The following is a 27825-nucleotide window of genomic DNA, read 5'->3' on the forward strand; positions in this document are numbered from 1 at the left end:
AATAGACTAAACTAGCAAATATAGAAAACTTAGAAAACACACAAGAATTATACTGGTTCGGCAGAACTTATGCCTACGTCCAGTTGTGATTTCCCTAGGTAGAGAAATCACCGCTTCTTTGATTAATAATAGAGATTACAGAACTTATGCAAACCCTAGAACTAATCTCAAACCTCTCTGCTGTTTGGCTGTTTTCTCTCTGCTGTAAATCAGCCTTGCCGCACCCTATTTATAGATATAGGGTTGGCTTACATGTCCTTTACAGATTATAATTCCTATTCTAAGTGGAATAGGAATTTAGACTTCCTTTCCAATTCCAAATAGACTTCTAGGATTTCTAATCTACATTGAATAAGGAAACTAAGATTCTTTCCTAGCCCTTTTAGGAGAAGAATTGGTGCACCCTTTCCCTAAAACAATCCTAAACAGAAAAGGACACAAATTGACGAGCCAAAAAAACTAACATTTTCATTGTGCCCAAAACACGGAATGGTACATCAAGTGTCTCTATACAAGTTGTGAGATTCTTATGTTAAAAAATTAATAACATAAAAAATAAAATTTCTCACCACTTACATAATAACAGGGGGTGTACCATTTGTGTCACGGGCATAAGAAAAAATTTCTCCAAGATGACACCCAAGCTCAAGAAATTGGATGGAGAGCTACATTTATTATTGTAGGTATGTAAAAAATGTGAGGAAATTTTAATTTGGTAATTGAAAACAGCTTTTTGAATAATTATTGAGAACATAATCTTCTCGAGGTTTTGATCTAAAGGATCACTTATAGGTTCATCGTTTTTGGCGCAATGGGTGCTTTTGCAGGACCAAAAAGGGTCCAAGTTTCAAACCTTATGAAACTGAACCAAGAATTAAACACTATTTATAAAACTTGACCAATAAGTAGAACTACTCATGAAACTAGACCAATAAGTAGACCCTATTTATGAAACTGGACACTACTTATGAAACGAAACCAAGAATTAGGCACTATTTCCAAAACTAAACCAATAGGTGGAAGCTATTTATGAAACTGGACTATACACTATTTATGAAATTAAACTAAGAACTAGACAATATTTATGAAACATGACCAAGAACTAGGTATATTTATGAAAGTAGATCAATAACTAAGTACTATTTATGAATCCGAACTACGAAAGAGACATTATTTATGAAACTGTACCAATTACTATACATTATTTATGAAACTAGACGCAATAACTAGGTACTATGTATGAAACATGACCAGGAACTAGACATTATTTATGAAAGTGGACCAAGAATTAGGCACTGTTTATGAAATTGGACCAATAAATATTGTAGTACTGTTTAGTTTAATAAAAACTGCATGTCAGTTTTTTTTTTTTTTTTTTTTTTTTAATGGTGTCATTTTCATTAAAATTTAAGTTTTTTTGTCATTTTTACTAAAATTTAAGGGGTTTTCGTTAAAATTTAATTCTTTTCCATTAATAAAGTTATAGCATAGTTTTTGGTTAAAATAAACTTAGCTCAAGCCTTTTTCATGAAGGTTACCTTAAATAAAATTATCACATGGTTTTTTGTTAACATTCAAAGTTTTCAAGCCATTATCGTTAGTTTTCTTTTTGTTTTATGATTGTGCGTAACTAATTCTATTTTGTGCTAGGGCGACGCCATGAGCCTTAGCAATAATATATAGTTTATTTTCAATTTTCTTATGACATTATGCATGTAGGTTTTGAATTATTAATCACTGTTTTTGAAATTATCTAATTGTCTTGATGCTTGATCACCATTAGGATATTTAAAAAAGTAATTTGATGCAGTTTTGGTAGGGGACTATCCCTGAAATTGACGAAAGTTTCTTGGTTCATATGTGTAACATCACTTAGGATGAACACCACGCCTTAAGGGTTGCATGGTTTTTCAAAAAGTTTTCACAGAGCTTAATGAATCTTGCATGTTTAGATTCGATATGGACACCACGGACGAGATGTTTGATATACGTTCTATGTTAAGGGTCCAAGTAGAGCATACTTTAGGAAAACCTAACCTTCAAAATATGCATGTATAAGTCATAAGTAATTAGAAAAACTACGTAGGAGGTGACGGCGAAACCCTAGTGCTTAAATTGATTTTCAAAACCGTTTTCTTTACTTTGCCGCTTTCTTTTAATTTAAAATTCATTTTTATTATTTTAGATCATAAAATCAACCTTTTAGCCAAACTTTGTTTTAAATAATTAATTAAAATTTGATTTTACATAAAAAATTTTAAATAATCTCTGTAGAGAACGACCTTACTTGAGCTACAAAACTATGATAACCTTGTACTCTTGCAAGTATATTAAGTGTGCTTATCCCTACTTTTGTAGGTGGTAAAAATCTTGTCATGTACACAAAGATGGGTCATCCATACAAATTGGGATTCAAGTGTTTTTTTTTTTTTTTTTTTTTTTTTTTTCATCTTGGTTGTGCTCATATTTGCTACAATTTTCTCGTTGTTAGGGGATAAATGACAATTTCATGAAGGTTGTCAATCAACGTTGCTACATCCGTTTTTGTCTCATAAGTGATGTACATTAATCTGTTGCATGTACTCAAATCGCCAGATTTATAGGTTCCAAACTTTGAACTCCCCGTTAGTGGATATTAATAAAGCTCAAGCCCTAATTGAAAATAACTCTCCATCGGATGGTATAATCCAATTGTATAAGTTTTCCACCTTAAGATGTTTGTCCTAGATGTGACAACGGAAGCCCCAAAGAGGCATTTGTACCCAAGCACTAAAATACCTATAAATTACACATGCGTAGGAGAATTGTTTGGATAAAAAATTGATGATAATTGATAATTTTTAATTACAGTAGCTGCTCATATCATTAAAGCTATTTAGTTGCATTTTCTCATTAAATGTCGACAAATTGGAAAAAAAATAAAGTAAAGCCAAATTGGAAAGGTGCAAATTTCATTTTTAAGAGCTGTTGGAAAACATGGAATAAAGAAACCTATAATTTACACGCAAATCTTGGGTGTTTGTAATGAAGTGAAATAAACTCACCAGTATGGCATGATGCTTCATATATGCAGTCACATTTATGTAAGTACAGTGTTACTTTAGATGTGAGACTTATGGCATGTGGAGACTGCATACTAACCACTTGATAATTTATCACTTGAAGCCATTTTTTAAAGTATGAAAATGCCATGAAATTCTTATCCAAAGATTTCAATTCAAGAGCATAAAGCTCAAAATATGTACTCAAAACCTATTCTAGATAAATTTGGTTTATATTGCCTCAATGAGTACTTTTGTTCGTTCAAATTAAAATTATATCGTTGCAACATATTCTTGAAAGAGTAAAGAGTGAACTCTTGGTGAGTCTGGAAAGCTATTTGTGTATATGGCATGTATTCGCCATGAAGTTTAATAAAATACTTGTATATTATTTTGGTATTTCTCTAATTTTTTTTTCCCCATTGGTTTTTCCAAGTAAGATTTTATCGAGGCAACTATCATTAATTGGTGAACATCTAATCGGGAGTGTTATAAATATTATTCATTATCTAGTTGTTCACTTTTGGGTCAATATGTCATAGCTCAATAGTTAAACACCTTTCTATGTAAATCCAACAACTATAAATAGGCACTCTAATGAGAAAGAAAACACTCCTTGATTTGTCCTTCATTTTCTCTCTTGTCTCTCTGTATTCTCTCTTATTCTCTAGTTTATTTGCAACAATATACAAGTTATGTAAAGTACTATAACAGGTTGAAACAATGGGGAACAAGGATATAAAGCATGTTAATCCAAGTGTCTAACAAGTTTCTTGCAATTTATTGAAAAGATAAAATGTATGGTGAAAGTTATATGTGCCCGCCTAGCAGGATTGGGCGGGTGCCTAGGCAGGTTAAGGCAGCCAGTCGAGCACCTAGCCAAATCTAGGCGTCCTTTCTTATTTTATAAACGGCTAGGGAACGATCATAGCAATGACCGGCCACCTAGCGCCTAGGAATTCCTATTTTAGGAGGTGAAACGGAGCATGATTGGAGTTGATTCATTTGAAATCCTCCCTAAATTCGAATTAGGAGCTCATTTAGAGAGACTAAATGCTCTTACGTTTTATTATTAGGCTTTCTAGTCAAAATAGTCCCTTAGATTGACATAACTCCTCATGTTGGTCCTTCGGATTTGAAATCTATAGAAGTGATCCCTGAGTTTTGTCCACTATCAATCATTTTGGTCATTCCGTGAAAATCTATGTTAAGTAAGGACCAAAATAACAAAAATGCCCACAATTTAATAGGAAAAATAGGGCAATTTGATTTGACAAAGTTTGAGAGTATTTTTGTCATTTTACCTTATTAAACACAAATTTTTCACGATAAGTCCAAAATGATCGATGGTGGAAAAACCTTAAGGACCACTTCTATCGATTATAAATCTCAAAGACCAAAGTGAGGATTTATGTCAGTCTCAATGACTATTTTAACTAAAAAGTCTTATTATTGTTATTATTCACATAAGCGTTGCACCTTACCTGGTTTCGTCCCCAACCTTGTACACCATCTCACGGTATAGGAGTTTGATTTAGCAGTATTGGGGCAGAGCGTTTGGACAATAATGACCCCATTTCTGCATAGAAATTTCCTCAAGTATACATATAAACAGAAAACACCCAATTTCCAGGACCACGAACCATTTGTCTCAGTATAAGTTGCAAACACAAAGGGCATAATAAGATAGTTCATGTTTAGTTGTCTTACAGATTAAGGCTTATTCAATAGTAACGTTCACAAACTGGACAATGAACCTCAACACAAGTAACATGAGATGGAATCGTATCTTTCGCCAGTTCTCTTTTCTTTCTAGTTTCGCACTATAAACAAATCCAAAATATGGTGAAAAACGTATGTACTTGAACCATATTCGTATCCTTATTGAGATCAAGTGATGGCGATTGACTCACATTTTAGGTTCTTTGGCTGTGATGGACAAATTAACCAGCATGATCGTGCCTTCCAGCCATAACGTACGTTTATTCTCCGCCTACAATCCATTCCAAGTACCTCTACACAGCTTCCAGCCCACACAGCTCCTTCACAACAGGCATGGTAGCGGGAACATCCAACTGGAATATTGATGCCGATCCATCCAGGCCGCCCCACTCAAGAAGCTGTTTTCTTGATTCTTTAATGGCAGCCCTTGTAGCACAGTGAACAGAAACCGCAAGAAGTAACGGTGGCTCACCAGAAGCTGCACACAAGATTTTCAAAGTGTTTTTTTCAAAATTTGGCTACTTTTATGCACACAAAATACTTTTCAGGCATCGGTTGTAATTGATACAAGTAGAATTGTGCAAGGCACGACATGGCATACCTTTTGAAGAGGGCACGCGTTTTTTGTGATGCCCACTGTTCAATACTTCTACGTTGAACTGTTTGGGTATGGTGTCCATAGTAGGAATCTTATATGTCCATGTACCTTCTGAAATCACCAACCCATCAGAGTTTTCCGAGTATTCTTCAAGCATGAAAAACCCAATACCTTGAACAAAAGCACCTTCAATCTGCAAGAAACATGTAATGTCAAACTTAAGTTAACTAAACCATATTGACTACGCGCCAGTGAACTGGTGTTATGGATCTTAACAGATTGTAGAAAAGTTGAAAACTACGATCTTATTCCAAAGACGACTGATGATGAAAATGCTACAATGCTTCGAATAGAGAAATCCTAAAGACACTAAATAACGAAAGTATCCTAAAAATGTGTAAAATAAACCAAACTATTAACTTCTCTTACAATGGAATTTGAAAAATTCTCCAAGGCAGAACCTACCGATTAGCAATACAAAAATAAAATGTAGGTAGAGCTTAATTCAAAGAAAATGTATGCGGACATTATAAAAATCTGAGTAGCAAGTTCAATCATGCTAACCTGTCCTAAATCCACAGCAGGGTTGAGACTCTGACCACAATCGTAGATAATATCCGATTGCAGAATTCTGGTTTGTCCAGTCAGAACGTTTACCTCCACCTGTGATCAAGTAGTTTCATTGTTATTACTCTAGAAAATTTAAATGATACAAACTGGTAGCAATCACCCTAATAGTGTGACTGTGACATTGCACTATGATTTGCTCTGCATTATGTAAACCTGCATCTATGCCCTTTGGTTGCCGAAAATTCAACAGTCGTAAAAGAACTACGATATAAAAGAATGAAAATGGAGTAAGACGGTCAACACAAACTTGCCTCACTCACAGCAGCGCCATAGTTAAGGTATCTCTTGGAAGCAAAATCAGGGACGTAATAAGAACTTGCTCATAAGTTCACATCTTGCAAGGATGCCTGCATTTTGACAGAAGAAAGATAAACTGCAACGAGTACATATAAATTTCGGAATAAAGAAGTTTGCTAGTTTTGTGGCCTTAAAAAGCTATAAGCTGCCACTAGGAAGCAAGGCAAGCCTGAAACTTTGAGAAATCATCAAATACATAAGTCTAGAGAAGTTTTCAAAATCACCCATTTACTCCACCTGCAAGAGTTTCCTACAAAGGAATTCTAGGGCGTGGTGTTGCTAGTAGCAACTTGCTACTTAAGTGTGCTGATTCATTTTTATTCCTCTGGGGTTTGAGTTTCTTGGGCAGTTCAAGATTCAGTGTGAACTATTGGAGCGCCATGGCATGGATGTGAAACAAATCAATAAATTAATTGTCTCAAAAGAAAAAAGTGATGCATCACTAATTTCTTGGCGATCGCTATTTGTACTCCCCAAAATCCAAATAGAATACCTGCTGAATAAGAGTCTCCCAGTTACTAGAGCCCATTTGCTCCTTCAATCTCCCTTTGAGAGTAGCTAACCTCTCAACCAAAATATTACAGCAAAGTCTAACTGCCTCACAGCTTGCCTCAGATGTAGTGCTCCCGACAGTAATTCCCCCTTGAATTAAGCTCAATGTATCCGATTGCACCACCCGTACTTTATCCAAAAGATCTCCACTACCATCACATTGAATCGAACCAAGAGCAAAAGCTGTCACCTGTTTTACCTTCGTCCAGAGCCCCTGACCCAGTTCAATTCCTCCAACTTCAACAACAACAGACCCATCACTTAAAATGCTTACTTTTCCCGGAGTTGGCCTCAATGACACTTCACACAATATCGGTACTCGAGAAATTCCTCTTTTCTTCCATTTATTACACCTATTAAATTCTTTTACCATCTCAGCCCTTGGGTTAAAGCTTGAAGACATGGCCAACTTGTTCCATATCAATGGTAAAGTATACTCCAGAGGTTCACCAACGCTGTAAAGAGTCTAGTAGTAATTGTATAGTTGGAGTTAGTTAGACAAGGGTAGATGTGTAATTAATTGATGTATGTTGAGGTCAGTTTTGTCAATAGAATTGTATCTATATATTCTGATGTAAATGTATTGTTGGTAGGTTCTTTGTGAAATGAGAAGAAGATATTTTTTACATCTCTGAGTTCTTGAAAGCTAAGATTCAATATGGTATCAATCGCCACCGCCTCACGGCCATGGTGAATCTTCGATCGTTCTTGTCACCGCCTCACGGTTCTTTGCTTGTTCTCGTCATTGTCGTCATCGTCTCAAGGTTTTGGTGACTCTTCGATCCTCACAGTCTTGGTGGATCTTCGATTTCCACCGCCTCACGGATTCTCTGCTCCGATCTCTGGTGTTTCTTCTCCCACCGCCTCACGGCTTCTCCGCTCCGATCTCTGGTGCTTCTTCTCTTCCGTCTCTGTAATTTGTGTGGTTCTTTGGTTGCATCCATCATGGCGTCCGATTCGTCATCTTCTCTCCCAACTTCTTCTTCAAACCCTAATTTGGTGCAAAGCTATACCTCTCTCCCAATTCAGAACATTGGCAGTATGGTCCCGATCAAACTTAAGAGCTCGAATTATCTTCCATGGCGAGCACTCTTTGCTCCAATTTTTCGTCGTTATAAACTTCTCGGTGTTATTGATGGATCTGAACCTTGTCCATCTCCTCTCTTGTCTGATCGTTCTGTCAATCCTACGTTTGAACAGTGGTATGAAAAAGATCAAAATCTCTTGATCTGGTTGAATTCAACTCTCTCTGAGGAGATTATTCCTTTCACAGTTGGGGTTTCTTCTTCTCGTGATCTCTGGCTTAAATTGGAACAGCGGTTTGGTGGCATCTCCGATGCTCATATTCATCAGCTTAGATCTCGTCTTCAATCTCTTCAGAAAGGCTCTCAATCGATCTCTGAGTACCTCCAGCAAATTAAAGCCATTTCTGATTCTTTAACCGCTGTTGGTGCCTCTGTGTCTGATCGTGATTTGATTGCTGCTACATTACATGGTTTACCAGAGGAATTTGACTCATTTGTTGATTCTATTACTCTTTGTCTCTCATCTACTACTTTGGATGAACTGCATGGTCTTCTTCTTACAAAGGAATTGTCAATGGCTCGTCTAAAGAAATCGGTTGCTACTGAATCGTTTCATGCTTATGCAGCTCAGAATCAACCACCTCTCATTCCTACACCACATTCTTCTCAGGCTTATGCATCTCAGAATCAACCTATGCAGAATCAACCTATGCAGAATTCTTCTCGCTACAACTCTAATCGTGGCCGGAACAATACTCGTTTTCACAACAACAGAGGCAATCGCAACTATCATGGCAACAATCGGGGTTCTCACTCTAATTCTGGTTTCCAAAGGTACAACCATCAAGGCTTTCGTTCTCCTAATACTTCTGGTGGTCGTACAAATTGTCAAATATGCGGATCATCAAGTCATGAAACTATTGATTGCTATGACCGAATGAATCCAGATATCTTTGGGAAAGTACCTCCTACCAAACTTGCTGCTATGTACACTCATTATGCTTCCAAGCCTTCTCCTTCCTGGATTATAGATTCTGGTGCTACCTTCCATATTACTCATGACATCTCCAATCTCTCTTCTCCTACTCCTTACACTGGTGAAGACAAGGTGTATATCGGCGATGGTAAAGGTTTGTCCATTCATCATACTGGCAGTACATTGTTAAATACTGCTCATGCTTCTTTTAAATTGAACAATGTGTTACATGTTCCGACAATGAAGCACAATTTACTCTCTGCATACCAATTTCTCAAGGATAACTACTGCTCTTTGACTTTGCATTCCGATGGTTCTGTTGTTAAGGATCGTTCTACGGGGAAGATGCTTTTGCAGGGACCGGTTAATAATGGTTTCTACACCTTTCAAGGTATCCCTGCTTCTTTATCTCCATCTTGTTCCTCCCCTCATGCTTTAGTCGGTACTAAAGCCCCTATGACTATTTGGCACAGTCGCTTGGGGCATCCTTCTACTGCTATCTTCAGGCGCGTTCTGTCTGCCAATAAACTTGCACTGCAAGGAAAGCACTCTGTTGATTTCTTCTGCTCGGACTGTGCAATTGCTAAGAATCACAAGCTACCATTTAAGCACTCAAGTTCTGTTTCTTCTACTAGTCTCCATTTGTTACATTGTGATGTTTGGGGCCCTGCTCCCGTAGTTTCTGCTTGTGGCTATAAGTACTATCTTTTAATAGTTGATGATTATAGCAAGTACTCTTGGTTCTTTCCTTTAAAGGCCAAATCTGATGTATTTTCCACTTTTGTTGTATTCAAGAACTATGTTGAAAATTCTGTTGGTAATAAAATCAAATGTTTAAGGTCCGATTCAGGGGGTGAATTTACAAGTAATCAGTTTAAATCCTTTCTTCAAGGTCATGGTATCTCTCATCAACTCAGTTGTCCACATACACCGGAACAAAATGGCTGTGTTGAACGGAAACATAGGCATTTGGTTGAGACCGCACGGACTCTCTTAGTTGCTTCCAAAGTCCCTCATCTGTATTGGGTCGAAGCCTTCTCTACTACTGTTTATCTGATAAATCGCCTGCCTATTTCCAGCTTGCATCACTCTCCATGGGAAATCTTATTCAAATCCATTCCTGATTACTCCAAGCTGAAGGTTTTTGGTTGCTCTTGTTATCCCTGGTTAAAGCCGTATATTCACTCCAAGTTAGAAGGGAAGAGTACAGAATGTGTGTTTTTGGGCTATAGTTTGCAGCATAAGGGCTATCGGTGCCTTGATCCTACTAATCAGCGTATATATATTTCACGCCATGTCCAATTCAATGAGACACAGTTCCCATTTCTTCGTTCTTCCTCTGAGGTTGTTTCTCCGGACTCTCATTCTCCATCTTCCCCTATTGATTTGCACTTCTCCATTCCACAGATTCCTATTTCACCCTCTCCGGCCTCCACTTCTCCTATCAATCCTACAGTACAATCCTCTGCACTTTCCAATGAGCATATTTCCTCTCCACCTTTATTATCCGCTTCTGCATCCACTTCTACAGCCCCTAACACCCATCCTATGCTTACTCGATCCAAAGCAGGTATTTTTAAACCCAAAGCCTATTCTGCCACAAAACATCCCTTACCTGTTGATGTTGATTTTGTCCCTTCCACATACTTACAAGCCTCTAAGTATGCACATTGGAGACAGGCTATGCAGGAAGAGTTTAATGCTCTTCAACTTACTGGTACTTGGACATTGGTTCCCCACTCTCCGTCTCAAAACATTGTTGGCTACAAATGGGTGTTTCGCATTAAGAGGAAACCTGATGGTACAGTGGATCGGTACAAGGCTCGATTAGTGGCCAAAGGATTTCATCAAAAAGAGGGCGTTGACTATCAAGACATTTTCAGTCCCGTAGCTAAGCCAGTCACCATTCGAGTTTTATTAACCTTGGCTGTTCAGTATGACTGGTTTCTGCATCAATTGGACATCAGTAATGCCTTCTTACATGGAGATCTCAAGGAAGATGTTTTTATGACTCAGCCACCTGGTTTCACTGATTCCAATCTTCCTAGTTATGTCTGCCAACTCAAGAAATCTCTGTATGGCTTAAAACAAGCCCCTCGGGCTTGGTTTGATAAACTGTTCCAAGTTCTGTGCACTCTTGGGTTCAAGCAGTCCTCATCCGATGCTTCTCTCTTTGTTCTTCAAGCTTCGGTTCCTGTTCTTGTTTTGGTCTATTTGATGACATTCTTGTCACCGGACCTAATGCCACTGTCTGTCAACGTATTATTCACACACTCAGTCAAGCTTTTCCTGTTAAGGATTTGGGGCCCCTCCATTACTTCTTGGGATTGGAGGTGCAAAGAACTTCTGATGGTCTCTTCATGCATCAAAGTAAATACTCCCTTGATCTTCTTAACAAGGCCAACATGGCAGGTGCCAAACCGTGTGTCACTCCACTTGGTACCACTAAACTTGATCACAGTGGTTCTTTACTCTCTGACCCTACTGAATATCGATCTCTGGTGGGTGGCTTACAGTATCTTACTTGGACGAGGCCTAATCTCTCTTTTGCTATAAACCAAGTGTGTCAGTTTATGCATTCCCCACGAGACCAACACATGCAGGCTGTCAAACGCATTCTTCAGTTTTTAAAAGGCACCCTTACACAAGGTCTTTGGTTTAAAAAGGGTTCTCTTGACCTCACGGCTTACTCTGATGCTGACTGGGCCGGTTGTACCTTTGATAGAAGGTCTACTACTGGTTTCTGTGTTTTTCTGGGTCCAAATCTGGTTAGTTGGAATGCTAAAAAGCAACCCACTGTTGCCAGATCTTCTACCGAAGCTGAATATCAAGCTTTAGCCCACACTGCAGCTGAAATCACTTGGATTTGCAAAGTGTTTTCTGATATCAACTTTCCTTTGTCTAAAGTTCCCACTCTTTGGTGTGATAACATTTCAGCTATTTCTCTTGCCTCCAATCCTGTGTTTCATGCTTGGACAAAGCATGTCAAAGTGGATTATCATTACATTCGGGAGCTAGTCTTGGCACATTTGATTAAAGTTCTTTATGTCTGCAGCCAAGATCAATTAGCTGATATTCATACCAAATCTCTATCAAAACCCAGATTCTGTTTTCTGCAATCCAAGCTTCCTCTTGGCACTTTTCCTGTCCCCAGTCTCAGCTTGAGGGGGTGTAAAGAGTCTAGTAGTAATTGTACAGTTGGAGTTAGTTAGACAAGGGTAGATGTGTAATTAATTGATGTATGTTGAGGTCAATTTTGTCAATAGAATTGTATCTATATATTCTGATGTAAATGTATTGTTGGTAGGTTCTTTGTGAAATGAGAAGAAGATATTTTTTACATCTCTGAGTTCTTGAAAGCTAAGATTCAATACGCTGTGCTCGTAAAACAAATCAAGGCTGTGAGATGTGTGAAGATTAACACTTCTCACATAATATACTTCTATAGAAAGGGTGGACGCAACATGTTCAATTACAGCTTCAGCGATAAATGACCCCTGCACCTCCCCAGGGGCCCGCATAGTAGACCTACTCGGAGTGTTTGTTTTGCACACCTTGATATCGAAAGCCAGAGCACCCCAGTCATACTTCTTAAGTGCCCACAGAATAGTTCTTGGCAATACTGGACTAAAGCCTATGGAAATCCCTGCATTTATCAATATCTCAAGTTCTAAAGCTGTAATCTTCCCATCAGACTTGAATCCCACACTGTAAGTTATCTTCATGGGATGCCTTCCTCCAGCCATTATCATATCAGTCTTGCGATTGAGATACATCCGTACCAGTCGATGTAATTTGTGTGCTGCAAGAACACATGCAGTTGCGACCTAAAACATCAGAATTGCATCGGCTTTATCTTCTATTGAACATTGGGAATCAAGTACTCCAAAAACCATAAACATAGTAAGTGATACATATTCTAAAGTTTATTAGTTTACCACCATTCCCAGAACTGACACTAGTAGCACATAGAACTATTGGTTTACAACTATTCCCAGAACTGACACAAGTAGCATTTGTGCTAACTATTGCTTTATATTCTAAAACTTCGCGTCATGTGTACACCTCTCTGCACCGCTAGAGAGCCAAGACATTCTATTCAACAAACATTTTTTTTAACAGAAACGAATGTTATTGATCATTTTAAAATCATGTTGAGTTCAACATTTGCAATAAGGTTGTAGTTACAGCCTACAGGATCCTAAGATCTCCCATTTGACAGAAACAAATGACAAAGTTCACTGGTGCGCTGCTAAAAAATCATATGGGTCAGTATCAATATCATTTTATGCATGAACCATATATAAGGGCTTGGTTGGCGTTCTTTGGTTAAAATACCTCCTATACTCGTTCCCAACTTATTTCTAAATTTCTGTGGTGCATGGTGAGACTAAACTAGTATGTTTCTCTCAATCTGCATTTGTGTAAACTACGAATGCAGGATCGGAGTTGTATGTGCTTAATCTACACTTAAATGGACAATCGGAGTTGCATTCATTGTCTAACAAGTGCTTAATCTACACTTAAACGGACAATCTCATCCACGATTAGATTGAAATTTATAGATTTCTGTAGGTTTTATACTCACAGGCACCGATTATATGCCCTTTCCACCAAAGCCCCCTCCGACCCTTCTTGTAATTACACGAATATTATTTTCAGGAATACCAAGACATTTTGCAATTGTAGAGTGTGCATACTCAGGCCCTTGACTTGAAGTGTAAACCACCATGCAGTTTTCTTCATCTGGTACAGCAAGGGCTGTTTGTGTCTCCATGTAGAAATAGTATTGTGAACCAAGTTTGATCTGAAAGCAAGGCATTCATGGATTTGTAAGTGGGCGATTCTACTTGAAACCAGGGAACAGAGTTGAATATCTGAAATCCAAATTACAAGAACACAGAAAAGTAGAAAAAGGGCAGAACATTAGTGTGGGAAGGAGACCGGGAAACAAAGAAAGAATGTCATTGATTTCAAGTACCTCAGCAGAAATAGTCTTGTGATCAGCTGCAGCCATTCCATTTGATATGTCACCAACCTGATTTGGATACAAGAAAGGAGGGACCTCAAAAAAACTTGCTCTCTTAACTGCCTCTTCGACTGACAAGATAGGTGGATCTGTATCTTCCATGCCATAATCAACCACCGCAAAGTTTGCAGCCATATCTGCATGTTTTTGTGTATCGGCTACCTACAAATTTTTTTTTTCATGAGTGAATTGACATACAATCCAAAGAAAGAAGTTCTGTACCAAACATAGTCTTAGACCCTATGTTCTCCCCAGACTTGGGAATATCTTTAAAAGATATCAGTGCACCAACTCCTGGATGTGGTTTAGGTTCAAATTTTATTCCCTTCACTCTAGCCAGAGGCTTTGTACTATAAAAGAACGCTCCATGTAAACAATATTTCGGAGATGGAATGTCGTCTACATAGACTGCCTCACCTACAAATTGATGTTCATGAATGAGATAAGCAAAAGAATTATAGAAGAAGGAGTAAACACCGAAGTCGTATCAAACCCACTGTTTTCCCTGTTGGAAAACAATCGACAACTATTACAAATGAGGAAACAAAACAAAAGAATAAGGCAAAAAGTCAACGGAAGTTCGCTGCCATAAAGTTATATAGAGAACCATTTTAAGCATGATCTGTGTGTATATTTATATAAAATATCTCCAGGGAGAGCGAGAGAGAGCCGGAGGACAGAATACTATATAGAAGGGGAACTAATTGTCCACAACTGATCATCAGTTTGTATTCTGTCAATCAAGATTGGTTTGATCATTCTTATATAAAAGAATGATCAAAACATGGAAAATAAAACCTTTCTAATTATCACATATTGTAAGTTTATAATTCAAACTCTCACTACTTTTAGGTATTTAACATGACTGGCCAGCGGGAAAAGGGATATCAAGAACCAGCCATTCTAATCCTAAACACAATTTTCTCATCTCGATGAAAGGGAACATTTTGGAGCAGAGAACAGGCCTGCAGACCAAGTCCAATACCAAAAAAATGGAGACAATGATTGCTTGTTGCCTTACTTTAGGTCTGTGGCTGAAGTTGGTTTGGGAGGGAAAGAAAGCCAAGTTATGTGGGGTTCACACTAAGGTTTGGAAGGGAAAGAAAGCTAGGGTTATGTGGGGCACTATGATCCTCACTTTGTTTTGGGTGGTTTGGATGAAGAGGAATAGAAGGATTTTTGAAGATTTCGTGGGAGCTGGCTTAACGGAGCTTTGGATAGCATTTGTTGTTTGTCAGCCCTTTGGGCTTCTGTTTTCCCAGAGTTTGAAGTATTTCCCAAGAATCCATTGGAACCTTCACTGTCAATTAAGGGGCTAAAGAACTCGAAAAGAAAACCAGCAGCCAAGCTTGACCTGTAAGCAGGGCTCGTAGTTCCTCTTCAGGAACCGCAACATCCCTAACTAATTTAATAGCGTCATATAGAACACCAGGACTCAGCACTTTCCCAGTTAGAAATTCCTCAACCTTTCTTGCTCTAATTGCATGTTTAGTTCCATAAGCACCAAAAGCCAAACGACAATGATCCACCATAATTCCATTGAAAATCTTCCAAAATGATACTTCAGCTAGGAAGGCAGCATTCAAATAAGCCAATGAGCTTCCCAGGGGTCTTGGTGCAGCTCGATAGGTTTCAAAAAGCAACATGGTGTTGGTTTCTGGAGAACCTTTTCTAACTGCTTCCCAGTTTGGGATTTAAACACTTAAAAAGTACACTTTTCGTATCCAGTGGAGGCCTTTTCAGAAAATCCTCCAACATAATCGTCTCAGATCTAGCACCATTCATTATATCTACCTCTGAATCCACAGCAAGAAGTATTGTAGCAATATCTGAAGGAAAACATTTTCTCTGTGCCATCACCAAATTCCCTCCAATACTAGCTGTATTTCTGATGAACCCGGAAGCAATTTTCTCCATATGATTGGCAATGTTTTTTAACACATCACCACCTCTTGATGGAGATCCACCGTCGTCATTCTTCCTCAAAGACTCAATAACTTCAGAGATTGTTACGATTGCTCCGAACTCAGCCCCCATAGGATCGATCTTAATCATTGATAATTCAGGAACACATCTGAGATCAATATATCTATCATAGCGCTTTAGCTCCTTGTAATAGCCCATCCCTGTGTTTCCAACAACTAATTTCATCTCGTTTGCACTATCAAAATCATTAGCATTCAATAAGTTTTGAAGCTCCTCAACTCTAACAGGATTGTACCAACCATATCTCTTAGGATCCAAAGACATGGAAGAACGAATTTCATTTTTTAACAAGTCCGGAAATGTACAGATGTCACCATTACGGTTATATAGAGGCAAACTCTTAACTTTTACTTCCTTACTATCTCCCTTTTTCCAAAAGGAGTTGAACCCCAAATCCTCCATATCAACATGAGCTGCGAAACTCTTGCAGGCATCAGCAATTGGTCGATACCCAGTACATCGACAGAGGTTACCTGCAACAGACTTTTCAGCTTCGGAAACAGAAAGCTTGGAGAACCCAGGAGGGGGATCAGGTCTATTCGCCTTTTCAGCATTGACAAGAGCTCCAAAGAGTGAAACACACATGCCAGGAGTACAAAAGCCGCATTGAGAAGCATGGAAACCAGCAATCCTTTGGTGAATTGGGTGGAACCCGTCTTTGATATTTCCAAGGCCTTGAGTGGAACATCCATTTATACTGCAAAGCAGTCTGAGGCATGAACTTGCGGTAAAATCTCACTTCTTCGACGGTCGTACTTCAGTTAAACAATGTATTGAATTAGAGAATGGTCGTGTTGCATCATATTTGTACTGCATAGGTTCTCCAACCCGTTTTACTTAATTTGGGTAGCTATGATATATTGCTAGATGTCACTCATAATTTATGAAAGCTCTAAAGATTAGCAATCATCAATCTTGCCACTGTCTCACTAATTAGAACTTAATGGATCATACGTCGAATAAGGATGATGTGAAGAAATATAAATGAGATGGATAAGCAACTAAATATCTTAATTAAGCATAATCAAGAATTAATTAATTAATCAATCAATCATAAGATAGGTTCGTATTTGCCTTTTAAGTTAGTTTCGAGTTTCGGGACCTAAACGAGTTCTAGTCCTCAAGGCATATTTAGTTTAGTTGTATGACAACTAAATTAAAACGAGCAATTAACCAAACTAGAAAGGTGAGGCCGGCCATGCTTGGGGGAGTGACTTATTTACAAGTTTGCCACTCAAATGAAGAGATGTATATAAGTAACTTCATAGCATTTCCTTGGGTATGTAGAATGTAATACACAACGGCTATCATCATTTCTCTATATGCAGCTCTTCGTATCACTAGCGTCCCACAAGAAGTAGTAACTATCCTTCACTCTCCAAAAACCAGCAAGTAAATTTTGTTAACGTTCGCCAAATAACACTCAACATATAGGAATCTGCTGCCTCAAGGCCTCAGGATTTCTGAAATATTTGACACAAATCAGTAGGAGACATCATCTACCGTGAATCCTTGAGAAATTACACTCTTCAATCATTGTAACCAATGAGGCTGCTTCGCGTATTGTCGGAATGTCCAAATTCATGTCACGGAGCTTTAGATTGAAAAAGCATAAAAGGCCATTTCATTACCAACGTCTGAGTAATACTTGTTGTAGTTGAGGTATTCCCAAAAATGAGAAAGTCCAAACTCCCCATGTTTAGGTGACTTTAGGTAACAGAGGTGCAGTTCTTTCATGTTCTTGTCAAAAGTTTGTTTTATGGCAACCACCTGCAAAACAGATACACATGCATGTCATCAACAGGTTCGTTTGTGTTTTGAACATGATATTTCAGATCACCGATTTTCATTTTAATATTCAACTGCACAAATCCTCTATAATGTCTCATCACAGATGTGCATGACCATCTACCTAAGCACACGAAGCAGCAGAGAGTTGTTTAGGATGCCATGACACATGAATGCATGTACAAAAACAAACCCCATTTCCTTGATGACTTGGGTGTTCCTGAAAACATAGTATGCTTTGCGTTTTAAGCACCCGAAGATCCCTATACCAAGCTAGCAACATTTTTCTTGCACTTTCGCCTAATGATCATAGTTGTTGTCACCTACTATATAAATGGCATCGCTAGTTCAACTAAAATGATATTGTTTATAATTTTATGTCACCTTAAATTTCATGTCCACGGTTATTTTCAACTTTACAAATGTGATCATCACCTGGGATATATTCATTCCAGAAAGCCTTGCCGTTCTATTCCCTTCACCTGTTCCAACATCCCACATTCCCCCAGTCAGACAAGACCTGAAGTCAAGAGCACACTGCAGAATGTTTTCAATGATGCGAGCTATAGGTCGTGTTTCATCAGATAGGAAACATCTGCAAAGGTAAGATTCATGGTTAATTGACAATCAAAGGAAACATTATCGAGAAACATTGAAATGTCAAACCATTCCACAAGGAGGGCAGAATTCCTTTTGTTCAAAATTCAAATTGCTTATCCCTAAACACCCTTTTGCTGGGGACAAGAAACAGTTTTCCACCTTATGAAATGATCTCTTTTACCATGCCATTAAAATTTTCGAATTTGTACACTATAGTACGGTGACATACTGCTTGTAACAGACGCAATTAATGTGGGCCTACCTCTTGATAAAAACAATTTTTTTCCACCCTTCTAATCTCCCTAACCATTTTTCCACCATCAGATCCCATTCCCACAAATTCAAACCTGGATTTCCACCAGGTGGAAGAACCCAAAATTTCATAGGCCAACTTCACAGTTGACAACCCAATTTAGCAGCTAAACCCTTCAGTTTAGTTTCTTGTGCATTGATTCAGAAATCTTTCAGCAGACACCAAGACACACTTGGTGCAATCTTTTTTTCTCACTTACTGACTAAAAGTGAATCAAATGCTTTTATTGATACAATCACAAAGCATGGAAATTTAGAAATACAAGGGCATACATCCAACAATGGTAAGAATAATTTACGCAATGACCAATGAACTTACATGTCAAGCGAATCTGTTAAATATGCCATATGTGCAGACTGAAGATCCATCATATCTTTGACCTACAGTAACCAGATGTCAATTTTTAAGATTGTCGTCATAAAATATTCTAGAAGAAAAGGCATACCAGAAGCAATTGAATTATATGGCATAAAGAGGCATGATATGAATCGTAGATGTCTACGTGTGGCATTTTATTTTTCAAGAGATACCCACTCAAATTAAATAACCTTACAATTTACTCAACAATAAATAGTTCAATCTAACATAGAGCAATCTAATCAATCTTGTACCCAAATTTGAATTTTGATTTTTCTTTTCCTATTTTTTTTTCCTAGTAGAATTCAATTTTTGTTTTAGGTGCTAACCGTGCCATTATTGACATTCCAAAAATCTCATTATGCACTCCTCATAAGTGTATTTTTCTTTCTAAATATAGAAAGTTTGGGGTGCACAATGAATTGTTTTTGAGTTCCAATAACACCCTTTATCAAACAAATTTCCGTTACAAACAAATACCAACCTCAAGTCAGAGGATCTCCAGAGTTTCACATCAACAATTGAGACGCTCAAAACAATCTATGCATTTGAAGATTTATCGTTTTTTTTTTATCTTCCCTAGCATGGGACCTAGCAGCAAAGAAGGAACATATTCCAAAGGCATTGGAAATCATAAAATGTGCAGTTTTTAATTGCCTTTAGGACGGGGGAAACAAAAGTAGGAGACTTTGTTATCCATCACACAGGGCAGGCTTTAGATGATTTTCATCAAACCACTTGGGGAACTGGAATCAATAATTTTATTTTTAAATCAAAATTAGTTTAGCAAAGATTTTTATGGTCCTTTCATGCGTCATGAATTCAAATAACATAGATATCTCTCATCACCATCAAATGTAATGTGCACTAGCCATTACATGGACATCTTATAGAATATAAACATGGAGAGAGAAAATGAAACTTCAACCGCAAAGTTGATGTACAAAGATTTATGACCTATATATTAACCTTCCCAAAATATGAAAGTCAATTTTCAAAGGTAAATTGTATGAAAACTTTTAAGAACAAAATAGGAAGCTTCAAACCTCATGCTTAAGTGAGAATAGAAACCTGCACCATGATACATGTGATAGCTGTGACTCCACATACTGCTGTAATGTAGATACAAAATGATTGACCTGGTGCCTAGGCATAGATCAGAGAGACAATTAATATACATTCAATTTGAATTCTTAAAGCTATTTCTTGATCAAATTTAAAATTCCTCTGAGGAAGTTAGATTGTTTGAGAAGATGGTCACCCATTTCCCCCTTCTTTAGTTTTTACCCTAGGTTAAAGTTAACCCTGGTAGAAGTAAGGCTACCTAACATATAGACAATAAGAATATTCTTAAAAAGTTTACAGTCGTTATTACCAGACTCTACCCAACATCTCACAGAAATCCTACAATCAAATTTCTTCAATCTTGCTACAGGTAAAAGAAATCGATTGAAACACATCTCCAAACATTTGAGGAATAGGGCAGTTCAAAAGGATCTCTGTCCTACACATCTCATTAAACACATCTTTCAATTAGTCAGAATTGAACCCTTCACCTGTCACACCTCTTGCCTATTCCTTTCTCTTGTTTCCTCCTGTTATTCCCCCTCTTATGGAGGCCAGTAGTCCTACAAATATAGAATGAGAGCAGCACTTTCCATCCTATAAGACCCCTAAACTTGGTGAACTCAAGATTCAATCCCAGGACTCCCCTACAATGACAACACAGCTTACTAACTGAACCATTCCGCAGGGATGAAAATGTTGGCCAATAGCTCTGACATTTTTGGCCGAAGTATCCTTTTTTTAAAGTGTCAACACCAATACTTGGGCAGGGGGGTATTCTTCCTCAATGTGGCGAACAATTCATGCTTATGAAGATATTCAACCCAAATAGAAGGGAGGAACAAGATGCAAATTCAAATGAAATAAACTCTCTAAGCATGTTTTACACTCTCTATATAAGTCAATTCTAAATCAACGTAAGCCTTACTAGAGTACCCACGTACTAACCCGACCAATTAATCTAAATCGATTCCTTCTCTGAGATCAATTACTCCTTTGAACAGAAAAGAAAACCCAAAAAAAATCACTAAAACAAGAAATAAACTTTCTCATAATATGACAATCACAACTGCTCCACGTACCTCATCTTCACTAATGCATTAAAATGGCCAGCTCCCGTTTCGTATTGTTCAGAGTGATTATTCTGACTAATTGAATGTACCAAATCCTGCAGATACCAAGAAATAGGATCACTTGAACTACCATACATTTCCATGACCAAATGTAAGTCCACGTAACTTATGCACCAAAAAATATTACCATGAATTACCACGCAGTTTAAGAAGAAGAAACGGAAAAGTTAATAATATCAAGAACATCAAAACAAGCATTATGTAGTCATGAACTGTGAAAAAAGGTGTAGTGCAAACGAAACTCATGTATCGATTCAAAACTTAATTATTTACAACTGTCAGAGAACACTTATGTCTCAGAAATTCATGGTTAGAAAATCAGAAGGTAAATCAGCCCCAAAAAATTCCCTATCACAAACCAATAGTAGTTAGTTCTGCTTCCAGTTTACTATATTTTACTTTTTTAATGCTTAAGATTCAGAAGAATGATCAGCTGGTAAAGTACAACAACCAAAACTCAATAGGAGGCATCAGATCACACGGAAACAAAGGAAAAAAAAATGCTATGTTACCAACATCTGTAATTATAGACAAATATTAACCATCCCCCTTCTGAAATTTGGAGCTTCATAGCTCTGGCTAAAAAAGGGAGATTTAAGAGTGGGGGAGGATGAACATCTACAATAAGCTTTTAGCCAGCCAAAGAATCCCTACCTTTAATGGGCGCCATACATCAGTCAATGAGAATAAAGCAAGCTTCACTTGCATCAGAAAACTGAAAATTTCAGCATATATATTCAATGCACCAGGACTCAAAACAATACTTATGGGCCAATCCACTCGATAACCCAAACCAAGAAAGTTGAAGGAATGGACTCCTGCATCATTGATGAGATACAGTATTAGAGGGTTGTGGGGGTAAAGAGAGAGAGAGATAACAGAAGAATTGACTAGTGAAAAGTTAGAAATATATGTTTCAAGTTCCAAGCTTAATCTAATCTGAAAGGAAGGACAAGAGGGGAGGCACCATATGCCTTTTTCTGGTGGACAATAAATTAATTTGAACAATAATCAAGTAATGTTCCAATAGCTGATGAAACATGTGGGAGTAATGTACCACTAGCAGATGCAGAAAGAGTCATTGTATCATGTCCTTTCATGTACACAAATAACCTATCCTTATGAAGGTCACGTTCACATGATGACCTCTGAACTGATGACTCAAGGAAACCTTGAATTTCTGAAAGTCTATGATCTGCCTCTGTAACGCACCATTTCTATAATTTCCAGGAAAAAAATTTGAAAAAGAGTCAGGATGGTACCATGATAACTACGATACTAGTATTGTGTGATGACAGTAGTGATTATTACATGATGCCAAAGGGACATAATAAACAAATCAGCCCAGTCCGCTAGTTCCATAAAGTGGTAGCGCCGCAGAGCCAGTAAATGTTCTTGCAAATCAAACCCTTCTTCAAGCAACTTAATAGTTAGCTTGCTGACATACTTATATCTAGCATGTTTAAGGATAACATCTATCTTCCAACAGAAGTACTTTGAGTAGGACAAAAAACAAATAAGGGACATACAAGACTCGCAAACTTTGGATAGCTAGAAACAATCAAACGCACAAACTGATGGTTGTAAAACTTTCTATGCAGTCCAGAATGTGCTCAACCAAAGCATTTACAAGAAAGAAGAAAATAAGAGGTCTACTCAGGACCTGATAAACTTTCCTTCTATGTACTGCACAGAAAAAAGGATACTGAAGCATGATTTCCTGAAGAAGGCATTTGTCAATAATAAAATCAAGTGGTATCTCAAAATTCTCTGGCTTGCATTGTCTGTGATCTTCAACTCTATTAACGACAGTGTCGCTAAATCTACCAAGCAAACTCTCCCAACAACTACCACCAGATACATTTGTTAAATTTGCGTCTGCTTGGTTGCGGTCCTTTGTGTCAGAAATTGGAAGAAAATCAGACACTTCGGTTTTATCAATCAAGACATTATGTCCACCATAACCTTGTTTGCCAAGGTGATCCCTCCTGACACTGCTTGCTGAGGCACTGGAGTCTGAGAGCCCTGCAGGCGGCTTTTCCAGATACACCTTAACAGGGTCTTTTATGAAAGAAAAGTCAAAGTAAGGCAAATAGACCCCAAAGTCTGTTCTGTGTCTCTGTCCTGGCTTGGTTATCAGATGCATTAAGTTAGTTTTTGTCAACATTGGGTTCATGCTGAGAAAATTGTTATGGGAGTTAACCTTCCAACGTTGTAACGTCAATAAATCTGAAGAAGTATATGTAGCGTTTCGAGATTGATTCTTGCCAGAGGCTTCTTCAATTAAAGCATGAGTCTCAATTCCTTTTTTAAATGTACCTTCCTTTAAGGCCCCTATGATTCTCTCATTCACCTTTGAGGCAGAACCCATTGGATGTGACCTTGGACCATCGCTGTACTCTTTATCAATGACAGAATAATTGTCAAATGAACTACTTTCTGGCCAATCCTTAGCAGATATACAATTAACCAACTGAGCGCTAGACATACAAGACCAGTTTGACTCCTTTGGTTTGACGGGCACAGATATCTGGCTTGTTCCTTCATTATGAGAATGTACAGGGGAATCTCTTTCTTCACAAAATATATTCGGGTCAGTTATGATATGGCATGAATCTTCACATACACGAGGATTTTGCAAATTATCAACAGGACTACTCATTGAAAAGCTTAAAGCGGATAGATAATTTTGTTCCCGCTCATTGATATTATTGGGAAGCTCAATATTCTGCTCCGACACATCTTGCTCTTCAGAATAACTGGAGGTTGAACACTCAGATGACTCGTATGTATCCACCAGATCAGATAGACCATCCCTTGCACTTAATTCATCAAAATCCAAATCAAGAACTGCCCTGAGAATTAGAGAAGTCCAACCATTTATGAAGCTACAATAACATTTGGAAAGAAAGTGGCAAAAAGAGAGAACTAGAAACACAAAAAAGGAGCACATGTATTCACCAGCCTCTCCCAATCCTAACATGGTAAGAAAACCACACATGCAAAAGCGCAACAGTCATCCAAAAAGCATAGACATGCACGCATTCCCATGCACAAAATAAAAATACATAGACATTCCACAAACAGAAAAGGCGATAGGGGAGTGAGAGAGAGAGAGAGAGAGAGAGAGAGAGAGAGAGAGATTACACATGTGACTCCCTTTCATCATCTGTTGGAGAAGCAATAAAACTATGAACTTTGTCATCCAATGTGAACAGAACTGGGATGCTGGAACTCCTTCCATTATTATCCAAGAGAACTCTGCCTTGTGGAACTACCTGCGTAAAGAAAATGAATCAAGTTATAAGAAAACCAGATAACAACACTGCAGAGAAATTGTATTAAAGAAGGCAGACATGAAACCCATGTTTCCTCTCATACAAGACCCTTAATCCTTCTACAGAGTAGAGAAGTAGATAAGAGAGAGGCACCTATAAATTATAATCCATGGCATAATTTACTTTCCAAATATGGGCTGCCTGGACGTAATCATGGCATGTCAAAAGACCTATCAATATCAGAACAGTTTTATGGCAAAGGACCTAGCGATATCAACTTAAACTTGCACTACGTGCTAAAACCCAATTTGCTCATCATAAGCAGAGTTTCAACGTCACACCATCAGAGATTGCTTCCAACCAGCAATACATACCATTTTAGAAAATACCAGAGGAACAATGTCTTGTAGTTACATCTGGAAAGTGTTAATTCAACCTACGACTATAAGAAAATGACATGACGTGTTTTAAGTGAAAAATTCAAGGGTAAGAAACTATCAAGAGTACTTGCAAATCATACAGACAGTTATAATTTTTATAAGCCTAGGAATGCAAAGACATCCTACATAAACAATTAAACATTGACCGGAAACTGAATAAAATGCTAATTGCATTGCATGCTGCACACTGAAAAAACAAAGACAAAAATATTTAAAAAAAAAAAACCAATTAGAGTTATAATGCTATTCTATTTCTAATTTTAAAGGAGAAACATGGTTTCTATCTAAAGAAACTAAATTATCACAGTCAATGACCTGTTGAAATCTGAATTCAAATTTCGCTGAAAGATTCTTTAGTTTTTCTTGCATCTTTTTGTAGTAAGTGTCCCTTGAAAGTATCATGGCCTCTATATTTTCTTTGCTGAAAGTCAATGGAGATGAATAACATGGACTATTGCCCGAAAACCCACTCCAGCAGGGAAGAAACCCCTCGTAAGTATGGTCTTTGGTGGCAACAAAAGTACACAATTCAAGCAATTTCACTAGAACTTGCAGTTGCTGACCAGCTCGAACTAGTGGAATCAAGAAGTCCTTCAAAAAATAAGGAACAGCAACACCATCTCGCTCCTGAGGTGCAAACACCAACTGTGAGAACTTGTGTGAAGAAGAGAATGATGAATTCATTGAAAACATAATCTAACTCCAATAGCAAAAGTAATAGCATTACCCTAATAGTTGCCAATGGGAAGTCAATCGGGTTTCCGGCTTTACCGCATTGATTTGGAGACATACTATCAACATATTCTACCACAAACTCCTTGTAAGGGTCACTGATCTCAGCTTTGAAAATCCATGATCTAATAAACCCACAATATGGTTCAAATGTACGAAGGAAGACAAATTTGAGTAGAGGACGATGAGCAGGATCAGAAACCTAATAAAATAAATATATATGTCAATGAAGTGTCCACTAGCAAAACCAGAAGTTAAAATTTTAAACTGAATAAATATGTCAATGAAGAGCATACCATACTAAACAAGGTTTCACAGTCGGGAAAGAAAAGTAAGCTAACCTGTAATTGGGTATACAGATATGTGAGCAAATGCCCTCCTCTGTAGAACTTAGAAAATTCAAAATTTGCTTTTGTAACTAATTCTTCCAAAGAAGATACTGAGAAACAACTAGAGAACTGATACACGTTACATAAGTTTGTAAGGGATTCAATCTGAGTCCTCAATTCTTTCGTGTGCAAATACAACTCCAACATAGTTAGATCAGAATACACTACACTGTTCATACATCCCACTACAGAAGACGAAAGCGAAGAGCGCCTCAAACCCACTGATGCATACAAGGTATCCAGTGCACACATGTACCCTTCCACAACCTTTCCCACGGCAACGGCAAAAGCATGATTAACAAGACTAAAAGGAGGGCATTGCTTCACTTGAGCCTCACCAGCAAGATGATCTTGACTTTCCACATTCAAATTCGTAAAGAAATCCACAAATTTTCGGAGGAGAAAGACTAGCAAACCTGAGCAGCCGATGGGTTGGAGAATGCTTCCCAGAGCATGGGTGCTTGAAGACCTACTCCACAGGCTTGGAATCTGATGGAAGCTCCGATCAGCCGGGTCGGAGCGAAATGCAGCAGAAATCTTCTGGATACTAACAAGGGCTGATTCGACTCCTTGAAGTGCATTCATCGCCAACCTCACCAAACTTGCCTCCTGTACCCAAATGATTCAAATTCTTCAATTTTTTTTTTTTTATTACTTTTAAAGGACATCTACAAAATACAGAAGTTCAATTTTCCCTCAAATCAAACAAGATTCTGACTGAAAATCCAGAAACTTTGGAAAACTAAGATTGAAGAAACCCTAAGTTGAGAGAAGGTGGGACTTACAGAGACAGCGGAGGCATGGTAGAGGGACTGAGAGGAAGAGGAGTTGGGATTTAGAAGGTGGGAATTGCCGCTTTCGGAAGGGATCGATTCCCAATTAGTTGGAGGAAGCCATGGATGTTCCAGCCTTAGATTCTCGAACAACGAGGATGCGAAATTCGTGTCCACTGCCATACAATCGCTGCGGGCACGGGTCCTCGACTTGCCTTCTTCCTGAATTGATGAGTGAGAGTGAAGGCAGGAAAGCCGCGGAAATCTCTCACAGGCTCCGTTACCCCGCCAATGCGATTCCCAATTTCCCAGGCCCTGTTGCTACCAAATTTTTTAAACTAAATTTGCAAAACAAATCTGGATATAAATAATTATATTATTAGTTCAAATTTTGAATCTAAAATTTAAAATTTGATAACTGATGTGCCATTTTGACATATTTTCATGTTTTGTTCTTTACTCAATATGTCAAATTAGGTTATTATTTTATTATATATATATTTTTTTATTTCTATCTTATACTTTAAATTTTAGATATAAATAATTCATAATAAAAGTATGAGTCATAAGCTTTGACCGCACTTACAATTCGAAGAAAAAGAGGTCGACGTATCCGAAATCTCCTTCGAAATTGATGGAGAGTACACTGGATGTTCAGCAAAATAATCATTATAGTCTTTGGTGCCCATCGAGTCGTCTTCTATTGATATATGCATGACCTTTTATGGAACCACGACGTTTTCTCATTCCTGTCTCCAATGTTCTCTTGTTCATTTTGTAAAGCAACCAATTCCAGCCTTTTCAGTTCTTCATCAGACTCATAATTAACAATACTAAAAAAATGCTCCTTTGTTGAATCAGAAGATGAGTCTGAAAAAATTTGGGGCATGTTCACAAAATTTAGTAGCGCTTGAGGTTAAACTGTAGAGGGAGATTAAAGAGCTGAAGAACAAGAATGCTAAGCTGTAAGAATAGCACCAGTTTGATCAATTGGAAATGCTCAAAGTTGCGGATGAGCGAGTTGCAAACGAGAGATACAAAAAGTTGTTGCTGGAGATGAAGAGGGGAGTTGGAGGAGATGATAACGATGCCGTTATGGAG

At 37.9% G+C, this 27825-nt stretch overlaps 1 protein-coding gene and 2 pseudogenes across 2 annotated transcripts; all 3 read right to left on the reverse strand.

The window, feature by feature from the left end:
* Positions 1–4881: 4881 nt before the first annotated feature.
* On the reverse strand, positions 4882–15516 carry LOC137742965 (aldehyde oxidase 4-like; annotated as a pseudogene). Its single transcript, XR_015953585.1, has 9 exons — positions 15208–15516; positions 13823–14396; positions 13430–13648; positions 12216–12668; positions 6782–7306; positions 6243–6338; positions 5926–6024; positions 5365–5554; positions 4882–5241 (listed from the first exon to the last, which is right to left on the reverse strand). The product of XR_015953585.1 is annotated as an aldehyde oxidase 4-like (transcript).
* A 25-nt stretch (positions 15517–15541) lies between these two features.
* LOC148692960 (putative aldehyde oxidase 4 pseudogene) lies at positions 15542–16441 on the reverse strand (annotated as a pseudogene).
* A 668-nt stretch (positions 16442–17109) lies between these two features.
* LOC137742719 (Spc97 / Spc98 family of spindle pole body (SBP) component) lies at positions 17110–27523 on the reverse strand. Its single transcript, XM_088680176.1, has 15 exons — positions 27311–27523; positions 26737–27081; positions 25904–26560; positions 25558–25764; positions 25146–25457; positions 24260–24390; positions 22819–23967; positions 22424–22565; positions 22170–22329; positions 21767–21930; positions 21062–21147; positions 19961–20060; positions 18876–18937; positions 18080–18239; positions 17110–17626 (listed from the first exon to the last, which is right to left on the reverse strand). Exons 2-15 carry the CDS (start codon positions 26905–26907, stop codon positions 17453–17455), a joined length of 3675 nt encoding a protein of 1224 aa, XP_088536302.1. The 5' UTR covers positions 26908–27081; positions 27311–27523; the 3' UTR covers positions 17110–17452.
* Positions 27524–27825: the final 302 nt, after the last annotated feature.

This window comes from Pyrus communis, chromosome 11 (assembly GCF_041283825.1).
Source record: "Pyrus communis isolate YQ-2024b chromosome 11, ASM4128382v1, whole genome shotgun sequence".
NCBI lineage: Eukaryota > Viridiplantae > Streptophyta > Magnoliopsida > Rosales > Rosaceae > Pyrus > Pyrus communis.